Source organism: Salvelinus alpinus, chromosome 9 (genome assembly GCF_045679555.1).
Source record: "Salvelinus alpinus chromosome 9, SLU_Salpinus.1, whole genome shotgun sequence".
NCBI classification, from domain to species: Eukaryota; Metazoa; Chordata; class Actinopteri; order Salmoniformes; family Salmonidae; genus Salvelinus; species Salvelinus alpinus.
In genome coordinates this window covers 8,697,247-8,717,013 of record NC_092094.1, presented here as the reverse complement: position 1 = coordinate 8,717,013, position 19,767 = coordinate 8,697,247, and the positions used below count along the sequence as shown (strand labels likewise).

Below are 19,767 nucleotides of genomic sequence, written 5' to 3'. Positions count from 1 at the left end.
CACACACACGCACACACGCGCACGCACACGCACACGCACACGCACACGCACACACACACACACACACACACTATCATCTGTTACGCTAAAGCTCGGTTAGATCAGCTGGTTAGATCAACTGGTTAGATCAGCTGGTAAGATCAGCTGGTTAGATCAGCTGGTTAGATCAGCTCGAATAGATCAGCTGGTTAGATCAGCTGGTTAGATCAGCTGGTTAGATCAGCTCGGATAGACCAGCTCAGTTAGATCAGCTGGTTAGATCAGCTGGTTAGATCAACTGGTTAGATCAGCTGCTTAGATCAGCTGGTTAGATCAGCTGGTTAAATCAGCTCGAATAGATCAGCTGGTTAGATCAGCTCGGATAGACCAGCTGGTTAGATCAGCTCGAATAGATCAGATGGTTAGATCAGCTGGTTAGATCAGCTGGTTAGATCAGCTGGTTAGATCAGTTGGTTAGACCAGCTGGTTAGATCAGCTGGTTAGATCAACTTGTTAGATCAGCTCAGTTAGATCAGCTGGTTAGATCAGCTGGTTAGATCAGCTGGTTAGATCAGCTGGTTAGATCAGCTCGGATAGACCAGCTCGGATAGACCAGCTCAGTTAGATCAGCTGGTTAGATCAGCTGGTTAGATCAACTGGTTAGATCAGCTGGTTAGATCAGCTGGTTAGATCAGCTCGGATAGACCAGCTCATGCTAAAAACACAAGCAATAAATAATGTCACAGTAACCCCTTCATAGGAAATGTTGACCCTGTGGAGACATTTCCTAAACACAAACCGACCACAACGTCTTCTAATTACAAAACACAGACTATTAAAGGACATGGATCCATGAGAACTATACCACAATAATAATACCAAAACATCATAACAGAGACAGTGAGAGGCCTGTGTATTCTCAGCATCACGCATCAATCTAGAGAATATTTACCGTTGGAAATTACTAATAATATACTACGTATTGGTTCAGGGACAGAGGGAAAATACTGACTATGAGACAGTGTGTGACTGTGGCCATGTTTGGACGTTTTCAGCTGTTTTCATTTCAGTTTATCAGTCTCATCTCAATTCTATGCAGCCTTCCCAAGACCCCCAGCAATACACACACACACACACACACACACACACACACACACACACACACACACACACACACACACACACACACACACACACACACACACACACACACACACACACACACACACACACACACACAGAGAGAGATAGAGAGACATGCCTACTTAATGTAGCCACAATCAAAGCTCCCAGCTAATACACACAACCCCCATAGGCCTACATCTGTATATTATATACACAGCTCTGATTCCTGTCTCTGCAGAAATCATGTATAATGGAGTGTCTTTTATGTTTTAGTTATTCAGGTTAATTCCTTTAGCGGGGGGGCAGATAGCGGTTAGAGCGTTGGGCAAGTAACCGAAAGGTTGCTAGTTTGAATCCCCGGGCCTACGAGGTGAAACATTCTTTGATGTGCCCTTGAGCAAGGCACTTAACCCTTATATTTATATGTTTCCTGTGTTTGTTGCATAACCCAACCCCCCCTGATTTATGGCTTTGCTGATAACTTGAAAAAAATGTACTACGACTGTGATATGTAGTTGTATCACCTAGCTATTTCTTAAGATGAATGCACTAACTGTGCCTCTGGATAAGAGCGTCTGCTTTTAAAACAAAAAATGTTTAAAAAAAGGGCACAGTGTCTCTCTGTCCCACATGGGGCACATGGTCCCTTTCCGTAAATGACTGTCTGCTGGGGCGTCCTGCTTCATTATGCCACAGTATGACTCTGGGTTTAGCACGTTATAGTAAAGTGAACCCTTTAGAACTCCAATATCCTACTGATGACAGACAGTAATTATCACTATGGTGATCACGGTACGATTACAATTTCATACCAGACTTCTTTTTAAAACCCATTCTAGAACCCATAGCACCGTTCTAGAATTCTATTGTGGTCTAAAGGGTTAAACCCACGCTGTTTTTGTACTGTTGGATAGTTTGTGAGGGTTAGGGTAAGGACCAGAGTTGGGCTCAGTACTGTAGCCTACCTGCAGGCGAGCGGCTCGTGGAAGGGTTTGATGCTGATGCTGGCCCTGCGTACTGGTCCGGGCTCGATGGTGGGCAAGCCCGTAGCTGAGGTGGTGGTGGTCCATGTAGAGGAGATCCTTCTCAACAGCCCCGGGTGCAGGCTACGCCGCAGACGCTACAAACGCACAACATCATACAATGATCTGTTAGATAAGTAGCTACAATGGAACAAATAACGCAACAACTGATTTCAAAGAATGTCCATACTACATTACTTATTGGTATAAGTGTGGATATTGGGACAAAGCTAGTGTCTTACATGCAGTAAGATGTATAGAGATCAAAGAGATTGAAGAATCAGAGAGTCTGCAGACTCAGGGGAGGGCTGTATGAGTTCCTCATCATTCTAGTGAGGTATTGGGTGGGCTGTTGTTGACACTAGTTCATTGGATTATCTCTCTCTTCCTTCCCCCTCTCCTCTCCTCTCTCTCCCACACTGTCTTCTTTCCCTGGGATTCCCAGTAGCGATGCTGCCATCTGTTCGCTGGCAGAGAGTTGGCAGTACGTGTGGCAAAGCTCTCTCATGCAACCCCTTGACATGCACCATGACCCAGTACTGTCTGTCTGTCTGTCTGTCTGTCTGTCTGTCTGTCTGTCTGTCTGTCTGTCTGTCTGTCTGTCTGTCTGTCTGTCTGTCTGTCTGTCTGTCTGTCTGTCTGTCTGTCTGTCTGTCTGTCTGTCTGTCTGTCTGTCTGTCTGTCTGTCTCTCTGCCCGGTCAGCTCAATTGTAAAACTCCTGCTGTGATATCTGAGTAAATACAGCTTAGATGTCTTGTGGTGTTTTATGATGTTTCATGGTGTTTGGTGATGTTTTGTGGTGTTTGGTGATGTTTCATGGTGTTTGGTGATGTCTTGTGGTGTTTGGTGATGTCTTTTGGTGTTTGGTGATGTTTCATGGTGTTTGGTGATGTCTTGTGGTGTTTGGTGATGTCTTGTGGTGTTTGGTGATGTTTCATGGTGTTTGGTGATGTCTTGTGGTGTTTGGTGATGTCTTGTGGTGTTTGGTGATGTCTTGTGGTGTTTGGTGATGTTTCATGGTGTTTGGTGATGTCTTGTGGTGTTTGGTGATGTCTTGTTGTGTTTTATGATGTTTCATGGTGTTTGATGATGTCTTGTGGTGTCTGGTGATGTCTTGTTGTGTTTTATGATGTTTCATGGTGTTTGGTGATGCTTCATGGTGTTTGGTGATGTTTCATGGTGTTTGTTGATGTTTCATGGTGTTTGGTGATGTCTTGTGGTGTTTGGTGATGTCTTGTGGTGTTTGGTGATGTTTCATGGTGTTTGGTGATGCTTCATGGTGTTTGGTGATGTTTCATGGTGTTTGGTGATGTCTTGTGGTGTTTGGTGATGTCTTGCGGTGTTTGGTGATGTCTTGCGGTGTTTGGTGATGTCTTGTGGTTTTTGGTGATGTTTCATGGTGTTTGGTGATGTTTGGGTACATTTACTGGTGTCTGATGATGTTTAGCGATGTTTAGTGATGTTCAGAAATGTTTTTTTGGTGTTTGGTGATGTTTCATGGTGTTTGATGATGTTTAATGGCGTTTGATGGTGTTTTGTGATGTTTTGTGATGTCTAGTGATGTTCAGTGATGTTTCGTTATGTATCATGATATTTTGGAATGTTTCAAGATGTTTTGTGATGTTTTGTGATGGGTACAAAGAGTGTGGTTTGTTTAGATGTTACAGGTTATGTGTTCATGGTTCGTGTGGAGAAAAATGTTTAGTTAAAGATTCAAACAGTTTGTTAACGATTACGTGTTTGTTATTCATGTTATTCATGTTTTTCGTAGTTGGTATGTGCTTCTCCTCCTCTCCTCGGCCTGAACTCACGCCAGACAGTTCTCAGTGGCTCAGCATATTAAAAATGAGAACATGCAGCACTTTGAAAACAGTAAGTGTGTGTGTGTGTGTGTGTGTGTGTGTGTGTGTGTACATGAATATGTGCACACGGCTATATGTGTGTTTTTAGAAGAATGCAAGTTTGGGGATTTAAGCACTGGAAAGCCATCAGTATGCACCACAGTGGATGTCAAAACTTCTCTTAGAGAAAAAAGCAAGCACAGCACAGCAGTACAGGACTTTCCACCACACACACACACACACACACACACACACACACACACACACACACACACACACACACACACACACACACACACACACACACACACACACACACACACACACACACACACACACACACACACAACAAACACACACACACACACACACACACACACACACACACACACACACACACACACACACACACACACACACACACACACACACACACACACACACAACACCCCCTCCGCCGCTAACCGCATTCCCCCTCCTCCAGTTCTCTCCCACAGGCACTTAGAGTTCTGCCAGCCCTCTCTCCCTGGCTCCCCCTGGCCCTCCATGGCCCTCCCTGGCTCTCCCTGGCCCTCCATGGCCCTCCCTGGCTCTCCCTGGCTCTCTCTGGTGCTCCCTGGCCCTCCCTGGCCCTCCCTGGCCCTCCCTGGCGCTCCGTGGCTCTCCCTGGCTCTCCCTGGAAAGTCTGTGTGTGTGTGCGCGCGCAAGCCTGCGTGTGTGTGTATGTAAAGTAGCCTCCTTAGCTTCTCCATGATTGGGCGCTGCACAGTTTGTTTTAGCTATACTTTTAACAAGGTTTTATTGCGTCAGTGCTTCATACAGACGAGCTAAAACTATCATTCTGTCAGCTCTGGGGCTGGTTGGATCACTGATGGAACAGGTACCAGTCGACCGACCACACACACCGTGGGGGTTGGGGGGAGTTAGGAGAGAGGGAATAGAGGGGGGACCAAAGTGAAGTAGAGGGGGAAGAGTTATGTAATCCTTCAGATAAATGATCAACGTATCAACAGGGAGTCCTCCTGTCTGTAAATACATAAACTGTCATCCCTCATCCCTCACATCCCTCATCCCTCACATCCCTCATCCCTCTCATCCCTCATCCCTCATCCCTCTCATCCCTCATCCCTCTCATCCCTCATCCCTCATCCCTCTCATCCCTCATCCCTCTCATCCCTCATCCCTCTCATCCCTCATCCCTCTCATCCCTCATCCCTCATCCCTCTCATCCCTCATCCCTCATCCCTCTCATCCCTCACCCTCATCCCTCTCATCCCTCATCCCTCATCCCTCTCATCCCTCATCCCTCACATCCCTCATCCCTCTCTAGTCGCGTAGTGTCTTTCTGCTTCTACACATCTCTGTCTCTGTCTCTCTCTTTCTGTCTCTGCCTCTGTCTCTGTCTCTCTCTTTCTGTCTCTCTCTGTCTCTTTCTGTCTCTGCCTCTGTCTCTGTCTCTGTCTCTGTCTCTGTCTCTCTCAATTCAATTCAAAGGGCTTTATTGGCATGGGAAACATATGTTTACATTGCCAAAGCAAGTGAAATAGATAATAAACAAAAGTGAAATGAACAAAAAAAATGAACAGTAAACATTACACTCACAAAAGTTCTAAAAGATTAAAGACATTTCAAATGTCATATTATGTATATATACAGTGTTGTAACGATGTAAAAATAGTTTAGTACAAAGGGGAAAATAGATAAACATAAATACGGGTTGTATTTACAATGGTGTTTGTTCTTCACTGGTTGCCCTTTTCTTGTGGCAACAGGTCACACATCTTGCTGCTGTGATGGCACACTGTGGTATTTCACCCAATAGATATGGGAGTTTATCAAAATTTGATTTTTTTTTTTAAGTCTTTGTGGGTCTGTGTAATCTGAGGGAAATATGTGTCTCTAATATGGTCACACATTTGGCAGGAAGTTAGAAAGTGCAGCTCAGTTTCCACCTCATTTTGTGGGCAGTGTGCACATAGCCTGCCTTTCTCAATAGCAAGGCTATGCTCACTGAGTCTGTACATAGTCAAAGCTTTCCTTAAGTTTAGGTCAGTCATGGTGGCCAGGTATTCTGCCACTGTGTACTCTCTGTTCAGGGCCAAATAGCATTCTAGTTTGCTCAGATTTTTTGATAATCCTTTCCAATGTGTCAAATCTCATGATTTGGTTGGGTCTAACTGTGTTGCTGTCCTGGGGCTCTGTGGGGTCTGTTTGTGTTTGTGAACAGAGCCTCAGGTCCAGCTTGCGTAGGGGACTCTTCTCCAGGTTCATCTCTCTGTAGGTGATGGATTTGTTATGGAAGATTTGGGAATTGCTTCCTTTTAGGTGGTTGTAGAATTTAACGTCTCTTTTCTGGATTGTGATAGTTAGCGGGTATCAGCCTAATTCTGCTCTGCATGCATTATTTGATGTTTAGCAGACCCTCATGACAAATTGAGTCAAAATCTTTTTTGAAATCAACAAATCTCACTCACTCTCTCACTCACTCACTCACTCACTCACTCACTCACTCACTCACTCACTCACTCACTCACTCACTCACTCACTCACTCACTCACTCACTCACTCACTCACTCTCTCTCTCTCTCTCTCTCTCTCTCTCTCTCGCTCCATCTCTCTCTCTCTCTCACTCTCTCTCTCGCTCTCTATCTCTCTCTCAATCTCTCTCTCTCTCACTCTCTCTCTCTCTCTCTCTCTCTCTCTCTCTCTCTCTCTCTCTCTCTCTCTCTCTCTCTCTCTCTCTCTCTCTCTCTCTCTCACTCTCTCTCTCGCTCTCTCGCTCCATCTCTCTCTCCATCTCGCTCGCTCTCTATCTCTCTCTCCATCTCTCTCTCTGCCTGCTTCTGAAAATCTGTCATGTTGACACAGCTGTTTAAATGAAAGAGAGAACGAGAAGGAGAACCCCCCCCCACCCCCCTCCTCCCCTCTAAGCACACCAAGACACGTGCTATATTTTTCTCCACTCAAACTCTATGAAAATACAGTCTTTTCTTTGACGGTAACAAGTGAAAAGCAGGGGAGTACTCTTGCTCATTTAGCCAGACTATAAAAGATTAACAAATGCGTGTAACAGTGTTACGTAGGCCCTAAGTCATGTTAGGGAGGGTTATAACAATGATGAATCACTGATTCAACAACAACATTCACACTATGTCATCACGGTTCCCATGGTGACCATGTCAAAGTGTCATTTCTTACACTGTTTATTTTCAACCCAAAAAAAGGAAATTCCTCTGCTATTCTGTCTTATACCAGTCCATACCTCTCCACTAAATATATGCACTGTAGTCATTATACAGTGCCTTCAGAAAGTAGTCACACAACCTTGACTTTTTACACATTTCAAAGTGGAATTATGTTTTTTCTAAATTTGTACAAATTGATTAAAAAAAAATGAAAAGCTGAAATGTCTTAAGTCAACAAGGTAAAGAATCTGACGATTTGCCCTTGAACAAGGCACTCATTTTTATTTTATTTATTTAAACCTTTATTTAACCCTAATTGCTCCTGTAAGTCGCTCTGGATTTGAGCATCTGTTAAATGACTTAAATCTTATGGCCTAAATAAGTTCAGGCGTAAACATTTGCTTTTTAAGTTGCATGGACTCACTCTGTGTGCAATAATGAAATGATAATAAACCTAATCTCTGTACTGCACACATACAATCACCTGGACAGGCCCTCAGTCAAGCAGTGAATTTAAAATACAGATTCAACCACAAAGACCAGGGTGGTTTTCCAGATAAACCTGAGGATGGATCAACAACATTGTAGTTACTCCACAATACTAACCTAATTGACAGACTGAAAAGAAGGAAGTTAGTACAGAATATAAAATATTACAAAACATGCATCCTGTTTGAAATATGGCACTGAAGTAAAACTGCAAAAAATGTTGCAAAGAAATTGACTTTATGACTAGAATACAAAGTGTTATGTTTGTGGTAAATCGAACACAACACATCACTGAGTACCACATCATCAAATCAAATCAAAGTTTATTTGTCACGTGCGCCGAATACAACAGGTGTAGACCTTACAGTGAAATGCTTACTTACAGGCTCTAACCAATAGTGCAAAAAAAAGGTATGTGTGTGTGTGTGTGTGTAGGTAAGTAAAGAAATAAAACAACAGTAAAAAGACATTTGAAAAAAGAGAAGCACGGCTACATACAGACACCGGTTAGTCGGGCTGATTGAGGTAGTATGTACATGTAGATATGGTTAAAGTGACTATGCATATATGATGAACAGAAAGTAGCAGTAGCGTAAAAAGAGGGGTTGGAGGGTGGCGGGACACAATACAGATAGCCCGGTTAGCCAATGTGCGGGAGCACTGGTTGGTCGGGCCAATTTAGGTAGTATGTACATGAATGTATAGTTAAAGTGACTATGCATATAAGTAAAACAGAGAGTAGCAGCAACGTAAAAGAGAGGTTAGGGGGGGCACACAATGCAAATAGTCCGGGTAACCATTTGGTTACCTGTTCAGGAGTCTTATTTTACATTTACATTTAAGTCATTTAGCAGACGCTCTTATCCAGAGCGACTTACAAGTTGGTGCATTCACCTTATGATGTCCAGTGGAACAACCACTTTACAATAGTGCATCTAACTCTAAGGGGGGGGGGGGGGGGGGGGTTAGAAGGATTACTTTATCCTATCCTAGGTATTCCTTAAAGAGGTGGGGTTTCAGGTGTCTCCGGAAGGTGGTGATTGATTCCGCTGACCTGGCCCGGTAAAATGGCTTGGGGGTAAAAACTGTTGAGAAGCCTTTTTGTCCTATGACTTGGCACTTCGGTACCGCTTGACATGCGATAGTAGAGAGAACAGTCTGGGATGACTGGGATGGGTGGGGTCTTTGACAATTTTTAGGGCCTTCCTCTGACACTGCCTGGTGTAGAGGTCCTGGATGGCAGGCAGCTTAGCCCCAGTGATGTACTGGGCCGTACGCACTACCCTCTGAAGTGCCTTGCGGTCGGAGGCCGAGCAATTGCCGTACCAGGCAGTGATGCAACCAGTCACGATGCTCTCGATGTTGCAGCTGTAGAATCTTTTGAGGATCTCAGGACCCATGCCAAATCTTTTTAGTTTCCTGAGGGGGAATAGGCTTTGTCGTGCCCTCTTCACGACTGTCTTGGTGTGTTTGGACCAATCTAGTTTGTTGTTGATGTGGACACCAAGGAACTTGAAGCTCTCAACCTGCTCCACTACAGCCCCGTCGATGAGAATGGGGACGTGCTCGGTGGTCCTTTTCCTGTAGTCCACAATCATCTCCTTAGTCTTGGTTACGTTGAGGGATAGGTTGTTATTCTGGCACCACACGACCAGGTCTCTGACCTCCTCCCTAAAGGCTGTCTCGTCGTTGTCGGTGATCAGGCCTACCACTGTTGTGTCATCAGCAAACTTAATGATGGTGTTGGAGTTGTGCCTGGCCATGCAGTCGTGGGTGAACAGGGAGTACAGGAGGGGACTGAGCACGCACCCCTGGGGAGTTCCAGTGTTGAGGATCAAGGTGGCAGATGTGTTGCTACCTACCCTCACCACCTGGGGGCGGCCCATCAGGAAGTCCAGGATCCAGTTGCAGAGGGAGGTGTTTAGTCCCAGGATCCTTAGCTTGGTGATGAGGTTTGAGGGTACTATGGTGTTGAACGCTGAGCTGTAGTCAATGAACAGCATTCTCACATAGGTGTTCCTTTTGTCCAGGTGGGGAAGGGCAGTGTGGAGTGCAACAGAGATTGCATCATCTGTGGATCTGTTTGGACGGTATGCAAATTGGAGTGGGTCTAGTGTTTCTGGGATAATGGTGTTGATGTGAGCCATTACCAGCCTTTCAAAGCACTTCGTGGCTACAGACGTGCGTGCTACGGGCCTTTGTGTTCTTGGGCACAGGGACCATGGTGGTCTGCTTGAAGCATGTTGGTATTACAGACTCAGTCAGGGACATGTTGAAAATGTCAGTGAAGACACCTGCCAGTTGGTCAGCACATGCCCGGAGCACACGTCCTGGTAATCCGTCTGGCCCCGCAGCCTTGTGTATGTTGACATGTTTAAAGGTCTTACTCACGTCGGCTACGGAGAGCGTGATCACACAGTCATCCGGAACAGCTGATGCTCTCATGCATGCCTCAATGTTGCTTGCCTCGAAGCGAGCATAGAAGTGATTTAGCTCGTCTGGTAGGCTTGTGTCACTGGGCCGCTCGCGGCTGTGCTTCCCTTTGTAGTCTGTAATAGTTTGCAAGCCCTGCCACATCCGACGAGCATCGGAGCCGGTGTAGTATGATTCAATCTTAGCCCTTATTGACGCTTTGCCTGTTTGATGGTTCGTCGCAGGGCATAGTGGGATTTGTTGTAAGCTTCCGGGTTAGAGTCCCGCACCTTGAAATCAGCAGCTCTACCCTTTAGCTCAGTGCGAATGTTGCCTGTAATCCATGGCTTCTGGTTGGGGTATGTACGTACAGTCACTGTGGGGACGACGTCCTCAATGCACTTATTGATAAAGCTAGTGACTGATGTGGTGTATTCCTCAATGTCATCGGAAGAATCCCGGAACATGTTCCAGTCTGTAATAGCAAAGCAGTCCTGTAGTTTAGCATCTGCTTCATCTGACCATTTTTTTATAGACCGAGTCACTGGTGCTTCCTGCTTTAATTTTCGCTTGTAAGCAGGAATCAGGAGGATAGAGTTGTGGTCGGATTTACCAAATGGAGGGCAAGGGAGAGCTTTGTACGTGTCTCTGTGTGGAGTACAGGTGATCTAGAATTTTTTTTCCCTCTGGTTGCACATTTAACATGTTGATAGAGATTTGGTAGAACTGATTTAAGTTTCCCTGCATTAAAGTCTCCGGCCACTAGGAGCGCCGCCTCTAGGTGAGTGTTTTCCTGTTTCCTTATACAGCTGACTGAGTGTGGTCTTAGTGCCAGCATCTGTCTGTGGTGGTAAATAAACAGCCACGAAAGGTATAGCTGAGAACTCTCTAGGCAAGTAGGTGGCCTGCAGTTTATCACATATACTCTACTTCAGGCGAGTAAAATCTAGAGACTTCCTTAGGTTTCGTGCACCAGCTGTTGTTTACAAATATGCACAGACGCCCCCCCCCCCCCCCCCCCTGTCTTACCGGAGTGTGCTGTTCTATCCTGCCGGTGCAGCGTATATCCCGCTAGCTGAATATCATATTTTAAGCATGGTGGTGGCTGCATCATGTTATGGGTATGCTTGTCATCGGCAAGGACTAGGGAGGACTAACGAAATAGAGCTAAGCACCGGCAGAATCCTAGTGGTTCAGTCTGCTTTCCAAATAGGGCTGGGCCGTATCCAGATGTTCACGCTGTCATACCGTTTTCAGTACTATACCGGGGTATACAGTATTACTGGAAGTGCACATAAGGGGTGGTATAAAAAAAATACAGCACAAAACAATTTAGGGAACAGGGATCTTGATCCTGGAGGGGATTATAGCCTCGTTAATGTTATTTTATTGTGTTACTTTTGTCACGCCCTGACCTTAGAGATCCTTTTTATGCCTCTTTTTGGTTTGGTCAGGGTGTGATTTGGGGTGGGCATTCTATGTTTTGTTTTTCTATGATTTTCTATTTTTATGTTTTGGCCGGGTATGGTTCTCAATCATTGGGAACCATACTTAGGTAGCCCTTTTTCCCACCTGGTTTTGTGGGAAGTTGACTTTCTTTATGGCACTTAGCCTTTAGCTTCACGGTTTGTTTTGAGGTGTGTATTGTTTTGTTCGGCGTCTTTTTTCTAAATAAAAGAAAATGTACGCTCACAACGCTGCACCTTGGTCCTCATCTTTCAACAGCCGTGACAACTTTTTATTTAATTTTTGACTTTATTTAATTTACTACATATTTTCTTAACTCTATTTCTCGAACTGCATTGTCGGTTAAGGGCTTGTAAGTAAGCATTTCACGGTAAGGTCTACTACACCTTTTGCATTCGGGCACATGTAACAAATAACATTTGATTGGATTAAATGTCTCTGCTGTAACAAAAAAGCTTGATCTTGACATTTAGCCACTTAGCTAGCAAGTTAGCAAACCAAATGCATAGCTGGAGCCCTGAGCTGAATGTCATTTATTTGACAAACCGACAAGGCAGTGGTGTTTCAAAATACCCCGGTATGTGGTATAAACGGTATATAACCCAAGACTATTTCCAACAGATACTGGGAGACAAATTCACCTTTCAGCAGGACAAATTCACCTTTCAGCAGGACAAATTCACCTTTCAGCAGGACAAATTCACCTTTCAGCAGGACAAATTCACCTTCAGCAGGACAAATCCACCTTTCAGCAGGACAAATTCACCTTTCAGCAGGACAAATTCACCTTTCAGCAGGACAAATTCACCTTTCAGCAGGACAAATTCACCTTTCAGCAGGACAAATTCACCTTTCAGCAGGACAAATTCACCTTTCAGCGGGACAAATTCACCTTTCAGCAGGACAAATTCACCTTTCAGCAGGACAATAACATTAAACACAAGGCCAAATACACACTGCAATTGCTTACCAAGATGACATTGAATGTTCCTCATTGGCCTAGTTACAGATTTGACTTCAATTGGCTTTCAAATCTATGGCAAGACTTAAAAATGGCTGTCTAGAAATGATTAACAACCAACTTGACAAAGCTTGTAGAATTTTTTAAAGAATAATGTGCAAATATTTTACAATTCAGGTGTGCAAAGCACTCAGAGACTTACCCAGAAAGACTCACAGCTGTAACCGCTGACAAAGGTGATTCTAACATGTATTGACTTAGGGGGATGAATACTTATCGAATCAAGATATATTCATTTTTACAAATGTAAAAATGTCACTTTGACATTACAGAGTATTTTGTATGGATTGTTGACCAAAAAATGTAAATTAAATAAAGTTGAATTCCACTTTGTAAAAAAACTAAATGTGGAAAAAGTAAAGGGGTGTGAATACTTTCTGAAGGCACTGTATAGCAGTCAGGACCCTCCTCTCCTTAGGTAGAGTATATTGGTCCCCCCCCTTCTCAGGCCCATCCTCTGCCCATCTCCCTTTCCCACCATGCATTTGTCCTCACCTTAGGTAAGGTATTGGTCATCTCCCCTATCTTCTCAGACCCCTCCGCTTCCCCTTTCCTTTTCCCACCATGCATCTGTTCTCAGCTTTGGTAAGGTATTGGTCATCTCCCCTATCTTCTCAGACCCCTCCGCTTCCCTTTCCCTTTTCCACCATGCATCTGTTCTCAGCTTTGGTAAGGTATTGGTCCTCTCCCCTGTCTTCTCAGACCCCTCCTCTCCCCCTCTCCCTTTCCCACCATGCATCTGTCCTCACCTTAGGTAAGGTATTGGTCCTCTCCCCTGTGTTCTCAGACCCCTCCTCTCCCCCTCTCCCTTTCCCACCATGCATCTTTCCTCACCTTAGGTAAGGTATTGGTCCTCTCCCCTGTCTTCTCAGGCCCCCCCTCTCCCCCTCTCCCTTTCCCACCATGCATCTGTCCTCACCTTAGGTAAGGTATTGGTCCTCTCCCCTGTCTTCTCAGACCCCTCCTCTCCCCCTCTCCCTTTCCCACCATGCATCTGTCCTCACCTTAGGTAAGGTATTGGTCCTCTCCCCTGTCTTCTCAGACCCCTCCTCTCCCCCTCTCCCTTTCCCACCATGCATCTGTCCTCACCTTAGGTAAGGTATTGGTCCTCTCCCCTGTCTTCTCAGACCCCTCCTCTCCCCCTCTCCCTTTCCCACCATGCATCTGTCCTCACCTTAGGTAAGGAATTGGTCCTCTCCCCTGTCTTCTCAGACCCCTCCTCTGAGTCGGAGCAGATGTAGGCGTCTCCCAGGTTGACGCCCAGGGGAGCGAGGCGCGGACGGTGCAGGGGCTGGAAGAATTGTATATTTAATTTTATTTGACAGATTTAAGATACACAAAGCGGTGCCTCAGCCAAGTAAACCTACGGTACATAAATACAAATACATATATTATACTTATTTCCATTGTGGTCCACGTTTTGTTTTAGGTAGGCAACAGAATGGACAGATTGGGAAAGACTGGCAGTACATTAGGGACTAGGGCAGGACTCTTCCTCATGCGTGTCCTGCATCTTTTCATTAAAGCTGGTCCCAGATCTGTTTGTGTTCTTGCCTACTCCGTTGCTGTTATTGTCAAGCCAAACGTTAGGAACGGCAATGAGTGATAAAGAGTTGGCATGAGAGCACAAACAGACTGTCACTCACTCATGCTATCTTTTCCTACCTGGAAGGGGAGCTGTACTCAATCAACACAAAAACACAATCGAGGATGACCTTCCCACTGACCTTGAATAAAGCCCCTGTGTTTATGTACGTTGACGACTCAACAGTACTGTATATACGTCGGCTACAACAGTAGAATACATCTAATGTATGACACCCTAAACATAGAGCTCCAGTCAGTTCTAGAATGGGTAACTAACAACAACAAAAAAATTGGGGGACAAATCACTCACTTAACCCTAAACCTAATGTAGATCTATTGGGCAAATTGAGGAGACTAAACTGCTTGGTGTAACCCTAGATAGCAATCTGTCATGGTCAAAACATATAGACTCAGTCGTTGCTAAAATGGAAAGAGGTCTGTCCATGATAAGGTGTTGCTCTGCTTTCTTGACATCTCAGTCGATCAGACAGGTCCTACAGGCCCTAGTTTTGTCACACCTGGACCACTGCCCAGTTGTGTGGTCAGGTGCGACAAAGAGGAACATAGGTCAATTCCAGTTGGTCCAGAACAGAGCAACACGTCTTGCACTTAGATGTACACAGAGGGCAAATGTCAGTAACATGCACGTCAGTCTCTCCTGGCTCAAAGTTGAGAAGTGATTGATTGCATCACTATTGGTCTTTGTGCGAGGTATTGATGTGTTGAAGGTACCGAATCTGTTCAAGCAGTTGACACACAGTTCAGACACTCATCAGTATAACGCAAGACATTCAACCAGAGGTCTCTTCACAGTCCCCAGGTCCAGAACAGAGGCTGGGAAAACGACGTCATGGAACTCTCTGCCACCCCAGGTAACTCAAGCTAGCAACAACAAAAAACGGATTCAAAAACCAGAAAAAAACACCTTTACGACCCAACGGGGACTGTGAAGAGACACGTAGATATATATTTTGTACTGTAATTTACACTGTACTACGTATTACATTATGTAGCTGGGTGGCCTTGACCGAATCCTTGGCTTGTGCAAGCCAGAACAGCTCATAGGACAGGAGCCATCTACTGTTTCTGAAGCATGAGGCAGAGGTAGGAGATGATGTAGTATTATGTAGTATTATGTCCTATTATGTCGTGTTATATTGTATTATGTAGTGTTTTGTAGTATTATGTCGTGTTATGTAGTATTATGTAGTGTTATGTAATGTTATGTAGTATTATGTAGTATTATGTAGTGGTATGTAGTTTTGTGTGGTACAATGCAGTATTATGTAGTATTATGTAGTGCTGTGTAGTATTATGTAGTGTTATGTAGTGTTATGTAGCATTATGTAGTATTATGCAGTATTATTTAGTGTTATGAAGTATAACGTAGTATAATGTAGTATTTTGTAGTGAAATCTAGTATTATCTATTGTTATGTATTATTATGTAGTAATATGTAGTATTATGTAGTGCTATGTAGTATTATTTCGTATTACATCGTGTTATGTAGTGTCATGCAGTACAATGTAGTACTATGTAGTGTTATGTAACGTATGTAGTAGTATGTAGTGTTATGTAGTGGTATGTAGTATTATGTAGTGGCATGTAGTGTTATCTAGTATTATGTATTATTACGTAGTGTTATGTAGTACTACGTAGTGTTATGTAGTACGATGTACTACTATGTAGTATTATGTAGTGTTATCTAGTATTATGTAGTATTATGTAGTGTTATGTAGTACTATGCAGTGTTATGTAGTGGTATGTATATTATGATATTATATTATGTATTTGACTTATTTTACTGTTTTGTTTCCTGTTTGGACTCCAGGAAGAATAAATACTACTACAATGATACACAATACATACACTATATTGCAAGTTATACATACAGTACCAGTCAAAAGTTTGGACACCTACTCATTGGAGGGTTCTTCTTTATTTTTACTATTTTCTACATTGTTTAATAATAGTGAAGACATCAAAACTATGAAATAACACATATGGCATCATGTAGTAACCAAAAAAGTGTTAAACAATTCTAAATATATTTATTTTTTAGATTCTTGAAAGTAGCCACCCTTTGCCTTGGTGACAGCTTTGCACACTCTTGGCATTCTCTCAACCAGCTTGAGGAATGCTTTTCCAACAGTCTTGAAGGAGTTGATGAACACTTGTTGGCTGCTTTTCCTTCACTCTGCGGCCCAACTCATTCCATACTATCTCAATTGGGATGAGGTTGGGTGATTGTGGAGGCCAGGTCATCTGATGCAGCACTCCATCACACTCCTTCTTTGTCAAATAGCCCTTACACAGCCTAGAGGTGTGTTTTGGGTCATTGCCCTGTTGAAAAACAAATGATAGTCCCAAGTGATAGCGCAAACCAGATGGGATGGCGTGTCGCTGCAGAATGCTGTGGTAGCCATGCTGGTTAAGTGTGCCTTGTATTCTAAATAAATCACAGAATGTGTAACCAGCAAAGCACCCCCACACCATCATTGTTCCTTCTCCATTTTTCATGGTGGGAACCACACATGCGGAGATCATCCATTCACCTACTCTGCATCTCACGAAGACACGGCGGTTGGAACCGGTTGGTAACATTAGATAGGAGACTAAATACTCTCCTGTAGAGAACTGAGTTTCTGTACTGTGTGTAGTTGGACCTTAAAAGGAACCGTCTATGGAACAGTATCAGTCTAAAGAGCATCATTAGTCTCTGGCAGACAGTTCTTTGAAGCACTATTCTATTGCCAAACTGTTTTGGTTTCCCAGGACCTACAAGAGTTGGGGGTGAGATGGAGGAAAGAGGAGGACGGGAATTGGAGGTATCACTGTAAAAATAATCATCTAGTTGTTTCAACAAATTATTATTAAGTAACTGGTTCCACAGACTTCTTAATTTACTGAACTTTTCGATCAAAGTGTTACCTGAACTCACAAAGACACGATAAACCAAACATCTCAAATTTGGACTCATCAGACCAAAGGACAGATTTCCACCAGTCTAATGTCCATTGCTCTTGTTTCTTGGCCCAAGCAAGTCTCTTCTTCTTATTGGTGTCCTTTAGTAGTTGTTTCTTTGCAGCAATTCGACCATGAAGGCCTGATTCAACACAACTGATTGGCTCAAACGCATTAAGAAGGAAAGAAATTCCACAAATGAACTTTTAACAAGGCACACCTGTTAATTAAAATGCATTCCAGGTGACTACCTCATGAAGCTGGTTAAGAGAACGCCAAGAGTGATCAAAGCTGTCAAGACAAAGGGTGGTTACTTTGAAGAATCTCAAATATAAATTAAATTTTGATATGTTTAACACATTTTTGGTTACTACATGATTCCAAATGTGTTATTGCATGGTTTTGATGCCGTCACTATTATTCTACAATGTAGAAAATAGTAAAAATAAAGAAAAACCCTCGAATGGAGTAGATGTGGCCAAGCTTTTGACTGGTACTGCATATCATACATTATATATATATATTGCACACTGCCCTTACACATTCTGTCAGTGGCGTAGAAACAGTTTGCATAGAGTTCAGCTCTTACCTGGAAGTTGAGCTGAGTGGTGAGCAGGCTGCTGACGGCACGGAGGGAGGTGCAGGTGTTGGGGGGCAGCGAGGGGTCTGCCAGCAGGTCTGAGATCAGGCCGTGGGCCTCGCCCATCACAGCTATATCCACCACCACACTGGTGCCCAACGACTGCAGAGGGGGAAGAGAGGGGGAAGAGAGGGAGAGGGGGAAGAGAGGGGGAAGAGAGGGAGAGGGGGAAGAGAGGGAGAGGGGGGAGATGGAGAGGGGGAAGATAGGCAAAGGGGGAAGAGAGGGAAGAGAGGGAGATGGGGAAGAGAGGGAGAGAGGGAGAGAGAGAAGAGAGGGAGAGGGGGAGGGGAAGAGAGTGGGAAGAGAGGGAGAGGGGGAAGAGAGGCAAAGGGGGAAGAGAGGGGGAGGGGAAGATAGGGAGAGGGGGAAGAGAGGGAGAGAGAGAAGAGAGGGGGAGGGGAAGAGAGGGAGAGGGGGAAGAGAGGGAGAGAGGGAGAGGGGGGAGAGAGGGAGAGAGAGAAGAGAGGGAGAAGAGAGGGAGAGGGGGAAGAGAGGGAGAGGGGGAAGAGAGAGAGAGGGAGAGGGGGATGAGAGGGAGAGGGGTAAGAGAGCGAGAGGAGGAAGAGAGCGAGAGGGGGAAGAGAGCGAGAGGGAAATAACCTTTGATAAATATATTTACCAAGTAATGAACACACTGTAAGTCTGGTAAAGCTGTTATACATGAAGTAGTACAGTAAGACATTACTATGTACAATCAAGCATCCAGCTCTGTTGTCACACTGCCTGTCTCTGACCGTGTTAGTCTGAGTCTAAACACTATGACACCGCCCACCGGACTGGGAAGAAGATAACAGGAGATCATGAGTGATGCTAATGTGGCTGATAGATGGGGATGCTAATTAATAGATGTCTTGCTGTGTAGGTCAGCCTGGGTGGCGGGCTGTGAAGGGGCTGTTACGGGGTCTGTGTTTGGTGCAAATGTGCGTGCAGGACTGCCTGGGTAGCTGGCAGAATGACAGGGAACATATGTCGGTCACTCCCACATGAGGAGATAAAGCATTTAGAGAAGACATTGAGGCGTTTACAAGGCTTTATTCTGATCAGGAGCACGTATGCACACACACACACACACACACACACACACACACACACACACACACACACACACACACACACACACACACACACACACACACACGGCAGAAACACACACACTTCTCAGGCGCTATACTACACCGTTAAAGGATCCCCTGCTCCCAGCAGAGTGCAACATCATTAGCAGCAATGCTAGTGCTAATAGTAGTAGATAAGAATAGTTGTATGACTATATTTGAAACAGTCATTTAAACATTTTGGACAGATCATTTGTAACATTCGGCTTAAAAACATACACTATATTCAGCTGGACAGAAGTTGATGGAAAGTTAATTAATATTAAGGTCAATAGGAATCCCTGATATGGGATGTGGCCTTTGACCTATAACCTTTTGTGCCTGCGGACCCCTTTGTCTGTTTTCACAGCGTCTACCGCCACGGCTTTGACGTTTTGACGTCACGCTGTGTGTGTGTGTGTGTGTGTGTGTGTGTGTGTGTGTGTGTGTGTGTGTGTGTGTGTGTGTGTGTGTGTGTGTGTGTGTGTGTGTGTGTGTGTGTGTGTGTGTGTGTGTGTGAGATATTAATCTGAGCTGATCTCGACATCTTGTAACTGTGTGTGTGTTAGTTAGTTAGTTATGCGCGGGTCAGCTGTTTGTTCACACGCATTTTGCTAATTGCTAATAATCTATCCACAACCGCCCGAATATATGTGGATAAATTCAAATCTGAGGCTCATGCCCAACCCTAACCCGCAAATAGAAAATGTGATGTACAGTCTAAGATGGACGGAGCGATTCTTTTGATAGGCTTATATTTCTGCTTCTAATTTCTGACATTTTGATAGGCTTATATTTCTGCTTCTAATTTCTGACATTTTGATAGGCTTATATTTCTGCTTCTAATTTCTGACATTTTGATAGGCTTATATTTCTGCTTCTAATTTCTGACATTTTGAATGGCTTATATTTCTGCTTCTAATTTCTGACATTTTGATAG

The 19,767-nt window shown here is 44.2% G+C and overlaps 1 protein-coding gene across 1 annotated transcript in view; it reads right to left on the bottom strand.

Moving 5' to 3' along the window:
- The window catches only part of LOC139584252 (cGMP-inhibited 3',5'-cyclic phosphodiesterase 3A-like), a 255,801-nt gene that overhangs the window by 69,814 nt on the left and 166,220 nt on the right, over positions 1-19,767 (bottom strand). The window contains exons 3-5 of the mRNA XM_071415872.1: positions 17,683-17,835; positions 13,717-13,833; positions 2,070-2,224 (exon numbers count right to left, since the gene is read on the bottom strand). Coding sequence (XP_071271973.1) covers positions 2,070-2,224; positions 13,717-13,833; positions 17,683-17,835 — 425 coding nt within the window. The remainder of the gene's footprint in view (positions 1-2,069; positions 2,225-13,716; positions 13,834-17,682; positions 17,836-19,767) is intronic.